This window comes from Papaver somniferum, chromosome 7 (assembly GCF_003573695.1).
Source record: "Papaver somniferum cultivar HN1 chromosome 7, ASM357369v1, whole genome shotgun sequence".
Classification (NCBI taxonomy): domain Eukaryota; kingdom Viridiplantae; phylum Streptophyta; class Magnoliopsida; order Ranunculales; family Papaveraceae; genus Papaver; species Papaver somniferum.
Genome location: NC_039364.1, coordinates 9011502 through 9021102, shown reverse-complemented (window position 1 = coordinate 9021102; position 9601 = coordinate 9011502). Strand labels below are relative to the sequence as shown.

General features: G+C 35.4%; 1 protein-coding gene across 1 annotated transcript; it reads left to right on the top strand.

The window, feature by feature from the left end:
• The first annotated feature begins 7657 nt into the window (after positions 1-7657).
• Positions 7658-9362, top strand: LOC113294027 (putative F-box protein At3g47150). The gene is made up of 4 exons (XM_026542455.1): positions 7658-7687; positions 7908-8710; positions 8818-8954; positions 9052-9362. The coding sequence occupies exons 1-4, from the start codon at positions 7658-7660 to the stop codon at positions 9360-9362; spliced, it is 1281 nt and encodes a 426-aa protein (XP_026398240.1).
• The last annotated feature ends 239 nt before the right edge of the window (positions 9363-9601 follow it).

Sequence of the window (9601 nt, the reverse complement as noted above, 5' to 3'; positions counted from 1 at the left end):
ATTCGATCCTGAGACCTCACCCTCCAAGCCCAAAATGCTTAACCATTGGACCACGCTCGAATTGTTGATATAAATGTATAAAAAAATTATTTTAAAACATATATATAATAATATATATGCACAATCAGTATTTTTATTACAGGCCACTATTCAAAGCATGCGTGCTTGATGGCAAACTGAAAGTTCCTTAATGAAACTTAATATATATTTTATTAGTGAATCTTCTGCAGCTGGAATCTATAAGCTTAATATTTCACTTCGTTTTTGCGACTCCTATGTTGCATTTGACTACTGAACTAGTAGCTAGTACAATTTGTTGCATGCATCCCTTATCGACGCTCTACATATAGTACATGTTAGTTGCTAAAATATAGTTCCACATCAAAGCAAGATGCATAAAAGCTTATGTGGAAGTATTCAACCTTACTATCTCCTCAATCACTTATGTTTCGACTTGTTCTCATGATATTGTCCAATAGATCAGAAAATCGGACTCGCTGAAATTATTGTAAAGGTTTTTGGGTATAGTGTTAGAAATCAGCTCCTTAATCATGCTTACTAGTTTCTTATTAGCTATAAACAAGTTGTTTGTAAACATATTTAACACTTCCTGCAAACATATTCTATATCTTCATGTCAATATATAGGAAGTTTAAGTACATACTTTTGATTATAGCAAAACAGTAGAGATGAATGCTTATAAACCTTAGTTGTTTTTGCAGTTAGACAGACTTCCACTTCTATCTTTTCTTGTTCTTGAATGATGGCATAAGTTTTCTTTTTAAACAAGATCTAGAGTGGAGTCCACCTCATGCTATGTAGAACATGTGTCAATCAACCTACCATCATAAGTTGAAAAACAGTCCTACAATATAAGATATCAACCAATATGACATTCCTTATCTCAAAAAAAAGATAAACAATACATAACATTACTCACTGATTAGGATCAATGCTAATCCAGATTAATTAAGACACAAAGCATGTTTTACTGCTAAACCAACACAAAGTCTAACATCTCCCACTTTGGTTAGCAATAAAACCTTTTAGGCTTTTTTTCTTAAGAAAATCATTTCAAAACTAAACATGGATTAGCAAGTTGCAAAACTGTAGGCGGCCACCAAATTTAGAAAACAATAGTTTTAAACAATGAGTGAACTTTCATGTATAACCTCATCCTCAAGACCAATAATACGCTAGATTTTGACAATGATGGCCTACATACCATTTAAAAGATACATAGATCATTTCCATTATCAGAAGACTAGGCGGACTATCAATCCCGAGTTAATCTCTACTGGCATATTAAGTACATTAAGATTAGTATCCCAAAAGAAATCTCTTTATGCCTCATTGAACAGACTTCTTTATGATTTCAAAAGGGCTTGCCAATGTCTCATTCAAGAGACTACATCATGCTTATGATCTGCCAATGTAATCAGATGACTACAACATTCTTTTGATCTCAATAGATATCTGCCAATGTCATCAGAAAACTACAACAATAAAACACAATAACATCAGTGAAATAAGATAAGTTTATTGTAAAATGAAGTTGATTTGATTATATATGCAATCAAAAAAAACATACATACTTCAGTTTTTATAATGAAAAGAGATTAACAACACCCATAGATGCAACATGCTCTTTAAACACTTTAGGGCTTAAACCTTTAGTCAGAGGATCTGCAAGCATGCGTTCAGATGAAACGTGAGAAAGAAAAATTTCTCGATCCTTGATTTTTCGTTGAACCCGAAAATACTTCATATCTTTGTGTCTTACTCTTCCCGTTCCTTGATTTTCTTTAGCAAATCTTATTGCAGCTTGGCTGTCATAATAGAACTTCATAGGTCTAGATATTGAATCTATAACCAGAAGAACTCTCATGAAGTTTCTTAACCAATCAACTTGAGTATTTGCTTCATACCAAGCAATATATTCTGCTTCCATAGTAGATTGAGCCTGAATTGATTGCTTCACACTTCTTCATGATATAACACCATGAGCGAACATAAAAACATAACCTGATGTGGATTTTAGACTATCCGAACCTAGAAAATCAGAATCAGAGTAACACTCAACTTCCAATTCTTTTGATCTTCGGTAAACAAGCTTAAAATGCTTTGTTAGCTGCAAGTATCGTAATACTTTATTTACTGCCTTCCAATGAGGTTCTCCTGGATTGTGCTGGTAGCGTCCTAACATACCAACCACAAAGCATATATCTGGGCGAGTGCAAATCATGGCGAACATTAATCTACCAACTGCTGATGCATACCGTTTAGAATCAACAAGGATCCTTTCAAAATCTGATTTTGGACACTGCAGTTTGTTAATTAGATCACCTTTAATAATAGGAGCTTCATTGGCTGCACAATTCGGCATTTCAAACCTCTTGAGAATTTTATTGATGTAGGCTTCTTGAGATAAACCTAACAAACCCCTGTTTCTGTCACGGTTTATCTTTATACCTAATACATAAGAAGCTTCTCCTAAGTCTTTCATCTGAAAGTTAGTCGAGAGAAAATTCCTTGTATCATACAACATGTGAAGATCATTAGTAGCAAGAAAGATATCATCAACATAGAGAATCAAAAAGATAAACTTGCTCCCACTAGTTTTCAGGTCTATCTGCCAGGTTTTCAACAAAACCAAATGAGGATATTACTTGATCAAATCTCATATACCATTACCCAGAAGCTTGTTTCAGCCCATATATAGATTTCTTCAAGCAACAGACTTTTCCCTCGTGATCTTTAGATGGTAAACCTTCCGGTGGTACCATATAAATTTTATTATCTAGATCACCATTCAAAAAAACAGTTTTCACATCCATTTGAAATAATTCCAGATCGAAATGAGCTACCATTGCCATAATAACTCTAAAGGAATCTTTCTTGGAAACGGGAGAAAAGGTTTCTTCATAGGCAACACCTGGTTATTGAGTATACCCCTTCGCAACAAGTCTCGCCTTCAATATTTCGATACTCCCATCAGCATTACGTTTGATTTTGAAAATCTATTTACATCCAACTGTTGTTGCACCTTCTGGCAGATCCACCATATCCCATACTCCATTCTTGTCTATTGATTCTAATTCTTCATCTATGGCAGGAAGCCACGAGTACGAATTATTTCCATTCACTGCTTGTTCATATGTTAATGGTTCTTACAAATCATCAATAATTCCATCTGATTCTACCATGAAAGTACTAAATTCGGGTTTTACGACGGTTTTTCTTGGTCTAGCAGATCTGCGAAGAACTATTTCATTCTTTTCTGCAGCTTTAGATGATTATGAAACATCAATAGTGGATTCCTTTTGAACTGAAGTTTCAACATCTGCAAGATAATATTCTTCTTCAAACACAACTTGTCGAGTTTCATTCCCACTGATTTCATCATTCTCTAGAAACTTAGCATTATTAGTTTCTGCTATTTCGAAAGGTCTGGACGAACAATAAAACCTGTATCCTTTTGATCTGTTTGGGTAACTAACAAAGAAAAAAACTTGTAGTGCGAGAATCAAGAGATTTTTCATAAGGATTATATACGCTAGCTTTCGTTGCGCAACCCCAAATATGAAAATGATTTATACTATGCTTTCTACCTGTCCATAGTTCATAAGGAGTCTTTGGTACTGCTTTAGTAGGAACAAGATTCAGTATGTATGCTGCTGTCCGTAAGGATTCTCCCCAAAAGGACTCAGATAGAGTAGAATTGCATAACATGGTACGAACCATGTCTTTGTAGGTTCTGTTTCGCCGTTCCGCTACCCCATTTTGCCTCGGTGATCCAAAATTGGTGAATTGAGGCACAATTTCATGTTCTCGAAGAAAACCCAGTAATTTTCCATGAGATTCTCCAAAAGAGTCTGCCTTTCCGTAGTATTCACCTCCCCTGTCACATCTGAGCACTTTAAGCTTCTTGTCAGTTTGATTTTCAACTTCTGCCTTGTAAGTTTTGAAAGATTCAAGAACATCAGACCTTTCCTTAATGAGATAGACGTACCCATAGCGAGTATAATCGTCTATAAATGTAATGAAGTATCGCTGCTCACCTCTAGCAGGAATAGAAAAGGGACCACATATGTCTGTATGTACGATTTCAAGTAAATCTTGAATTCGTATTGCTGTCTTCTTTCTAGTTTTCACAAGTTCTCCTTTAATACAAGTGATACAAGTGCTAAAATCAGAAAAATCCAGCTTTGGAAGAATATTTTCCATTCTAAGTATTTCCGTTCGTTCTTTAGATATATGTCCCGAACGTTGATGCCACAACATGGAAGAATTATTTGAATTTAAGTTTCTTTTGGTGCCTTTAGAAGTATCAACATTCATACACAACGCTGAATTAACTTGTAAATATTATCCATATTCGGCCCCAAACCAACCAGCTGAGATTTATGAAACATACTGAAACAACCACCACCGATAGAAAAAGAAAAGCCCTTAGAGTCGAGCCTACCAACTGATATTAGACATCTTCTTATAGTAGGTACGTAAAATACATCAAAAAGATCCATAAAATTTCCAGCATCCAGCGTTAGTCGGACATTCCCAATGGCTTTAACTTCCACTCCTTAAGCATTTGTCATATGTAAACACCGCTCTTCTTTACTTAGTTTCCTCTGGCTTTTGAATGCCTGCAAGGAATTAGCAGCATGAATGGTTGTTGCGGTGTCTAACCACCAAATATTGAAAGGAGTATCAACAAGATTAATCTCAAAACACATCATATGAAAATCAGTACCTTGTTGTTTCTATTTCAGCCAATTCTTATACTTAAAGCAAACCTTCTTCATGTGCCATGTCTTCTTACATAAATGGCATTTAAAAGGAAACTTCTTGTTCTCCTTATTAGTTTCAGATTCATCTTTCGGAGTTTCCTTTTGCTGCTCTTGAGGTTTCTTACCCTTTCCTGTTTTCTTGAAACTCTTCTTGTTGGGACCAACAGTAGTAAAATGTGCATATTCATTTGTTTCACGTCACTTCCTTTCTTCTTCTTGTACACAGCGAGCAATTAACTCATTTACATCCCATTTCCTGTCGCTAGTATTGTAATTAACTTTAAAAATATCAAACTGCTTTAGAAGTGAATTAACCGCATGTTGCACAAGAAAATCATCTGAAAGATTCATATTCAGCCCACGTAGCTTGAAAATCAGATCTGCCATTTGAAGTATATGATCCTGGATACTTCCTTCACCATTATACCGCATAGAAGTTAACTGACCCATATGAGTACCAATCATAGACTTCGCTGAACTCTGAAACTGTGGATGAATAACCTCTATTATCTCTTTAGCCGTATCTTTCAATGGAATTACACCTCTAATGGCATCTGGAATCGCACTACGGATAATCTAATACTCATTCTGTTTTCCTTTTCCCATTTTTGGAAATCTAGTTTCTCATTTCTAGTGGAAGTGTCGACAAGCATGTATGGTTTAGGTTCTCTTAGAGAAATATCATAATCCAAATAACCGAGAACTATATCCAGATGTGACTTCCATTTCTGGTAATTTGTACCACTAAGAGGCTCAATACCATCCAAAAGACCTTGAATTTGTGCAGGATTCATTGTTGTAACAGAAAAAATGCATGTATGAATGATATAACACCAGCACATGAAACTTCATTTAGCACAAATCATAACTAACAATTTTTATTGAAACTTCATGATAACAATATTCTGATTTCAGACTTGATATACACAACTTCACCTTTGGGTAAACTTGTAATATACCAAGTCTTGAACACAGAAACAAGACTAATCAGCCTATGCATAGTCTTCAACGGAACTTTTGAACCTTTGGGTCGAAAAGATCTATCATTTACTATGTATAAACAAAATATCTTTCTCCATTACAGATGTTCCAAGTATGATTAACCTTTGGGTATCGTCATACGAACAACATCTGAAACGCAACTTTACATAGTCCTTTCATAACGAAAATATGTAGCTTTTATCAGCTCCCTAAGTATCACTTTGACGACACATGGAAACGATAAAAGTCACACCAATACTATTACAAGGCTTCAAATAATTCTTCAGATCAGCCTTTTAACGTAACAACAACAAAACACACATACTAAGTGATTGGGTCTTAGGAAATTCATGTTCAAGCTAATATGTGAATTGTTTTCATTTCGTAATACTCAATTACTAAAACATGTTATGTAGAATATGTTACACCTAAACTCTGATACCAATGTTATAATCCATCTCCTTAATCATGCTTACTAGTTTCTTAGTATCAATAAACAAGCTGTTTGTAAACACAGTTAACACTTCCTGCTGATAGACTGTTCTTTTGATGCTTTAGGATCACATATTCTATATCTTCATGTCAATAGATAGGAAGTTTAAGTACATACCTTTGATTATAGCAAAACAGTAGAGATGAATGCTTATAAACCTTAGCTATTTTTGCAGTTAGACAGACTTCCACTTCTATCTTTTCTTGTTCTTGAATGATGGCATAAGTTTTCTTTTTAAACAAGATCTAGAGTGGAGTCCACCTCATGCTAAGTAGAACATGTGTCAATCAACCTACCATTCATAAGTTGAAAAACAGTCCTATAGTATAAGATATCAACCAATATGCCATTCCTTATCTTAAAAACAAGATAAACAATACATCATTAGTCACCGATGAGGATCAATGCTAATCCAGATTAATTAAGACAGAGAGCATGTTTTACTACTAAACCAACACAAAGTCTAACATATAGATGTATTAAAAGTAGATGGAGAGGGAAGATTAAGAGTTTAGAAGAGGAGGAGAACGAGAAGATGGATCACATTTAGGTTGTTCGGTTTTGTGATCGCAAAAGATTCATTTTTGTTCTTCCATTTCAATATCTTATATTTTGTTGTGTATTCACTTTGTAAGATTGTAATTCTTGCTTATTTGTATAGACATCCAAACTTCTGTAAGATTATCATGATTCAATGAGTCTAATCTTTTTCTTCTCATTAATGTGTTAATCTGTTATCTTCTGGCGAACTGTCTAAGAAGAATTTGTATTCTAGCTCTTTTTATTATCTCAAAGAATTTTTTGTAGCCTATCTCTGTAAAAAATTTGTAATGGAATGCGGTGGAGAAACTCTATTATATGCATGGTTAAGGCAACCTACACAAGGCTATTTAAGATAGATGTTTTACTGCGCCATTGATTAGAGGTTCACTCTGATTTTGGTAAGAGAATGCGTAATATCCCAGCAGCTGTAGTCTGGACATTATGTAGAGAAAGAAGCAATCGCATCATAGTGATTTGGGTTTGGAGGCAAAGACTTTAATTCTGGCGTGGGCAGCAGCTTCTATGGACCTTGTCTTTGGATAATTTCTTGTTTCCTTGTAACCCTAGCTACAAATAGTTGACACCAAATTGGCGAAATCTGTAAATTGTTGATTAAACGATTTAGGTACACCAAAACTCAAGACTAACCCGGTCCAAGCCTCACAGGTCCGGTTAGTAAACCTCATCGCTACAACCCCGGGACATATACAGCTGAAGTAAATTTCGTCTCTGTGCACCAAACCCTAGCCTCTGTATCTACGTCAGGATCCTTACTGATTGATCTCTCATCCCTTTGTCATTCGTAAATTCGGATTTGACAATAGGTATTAATATAAGGGTCCTTACTGGAATGGCGTTTCTTTCTCCACTGCTTGGTTTCGTAAGTGTTCTCAAATCTCCTTTTTTTTGTTTTCTCTTTTTTCTTGCGTATATGTTGTGTGTTTGACATCTTGTAGTTTGTATTTAGAATTGATATCAGGACAAGTTTCTTTTGCAAGTAGTTTGTATTTAGAATTGATATCAGGACAAGTTTCTTTTGCAATAAAGTATTTTGGTTCTTAATTTTTTTTGGTCTCATCGTGAACTGAATTGGCATACAGGGACCACGACTATCTGGTGGTCGGCATCATCGCCGTCAACAAAGCAGGGTTGCGAAAGCTAATATTAAGTATAATAACGTATTAAACCACACACCCAAAAAATTTGGTTCTCGTTCCGGACTGAAACCTCGTGGCCAGAAAAGGAAGCAAATGGAGGGAGAGACTCGGGAGAAGACGAAGAAAAGAAGTAAAGTTTGTTGTGATCACAATGAAGTAAATGCTATATCAAACACCGTTAGCAGTAAGAATAGTGGTGTGGTTTTAAATCTGAATAACCATGTCACTGTTGAGATATTGAGCAGGCTCCCACCGAAGTCACTACTGAGATTTAAGTGTGTTTGCAAGAATTGGTTTCACTTAATTCAAAAAGATACAACATTTATCAATCTGCATTTTGAGCGGTCAAAATCACGACCTCGTCTCTTCGTCACCAATCAAATTGAGTATCAGAAGAAGTATAATTTAATGACGTTTGACATATTGCTTGGAGGCACTGTTGGAGGTGTATCAACTTTAACGTTAAACACCATACAAGAGATGGACTTTACTAAATATGATATGATGTTGAAACCTGTAAATGGTTTAATAGGTTTCTTCAGCAATACAAGAGACGACCCTGGTGTCTGTATATGCAACCCGAGTACCGGAGAAGTTACACCATGGATTGAATCAAAATTGTTACGCGTTAAAACTAACATAAGTCACAAAAGGTATATGGGTTCCCCAAATGCTAATTGTACATTGGGATATGATCCTGCCACTAAGGAACATAAGGTGGTTGGCATATGGGTACAGTTTGTGAGGTCTTGACTGTGGGAGACGATGAATGGAGACAAATTGATGAGGTACCACCACATAATTTGCAAATGCATGGATTTAATGTTTATATAAATGGTACTGTCTATTATAGCACTTATTTGCTTTCGGAAGGTGATGCTAATGATAAGGATAGACAAAAGATCATTGTGGCATTTGATGTTGGAAGTGAGAAGTTCAGAACAATTACGGTCCCAAGTTACATCTTTGATCAGCCTCCTGACTATGATAGTACTTTTGTCTCTTATAATGTTAAATTTTTAGAATTGGATAGGTTTACTAATCAAACTTAGATATACTAATGATATCCCTAAGTTATGGTTATTAGATGATGATGATAGAAACAAGAAACACTCAACAAGTTCTTGGACTCGAGTAACTATGGAGCTACCTTACACTCTGGATGAACATCACAGTGAATTTCGTATAAATCCAATTCCAGGAACAAACCAAATAATCCTAAGCTCTTATGTTAAAACAGCTGATTGGAAAATATTTGACACTGCTTATCACTCATATAATTGGAAAACAAAGAGCTTCAATGAGATTGAGATCAGTGGGATCCCCTCCTCGGTTCCATTTTTTACCTCGGAATCAAGCGTTGCAATTTTCTTCGAGCACCTTTTGCCTCTTCGGTAGCAGACTTCATTCGAGCACCTTTTGCCTGTTTGGAAGCAGACTTCGTTCGAGCACCTTTTGTCTGTTTGGAAGCAGACTTCGCCAGAAACTTGATACGTTTTTATAGGTTTCTGTTGTTCAATTTTTATCAAATCAATGAAAGGAAAGGCAAACGCGTGTTTGATATATTCAATATTCACATTCTGATATGTTCTATTTTCGCTGAGCTATTAAAGTTGTGAATATCTTGGTATTTGTAT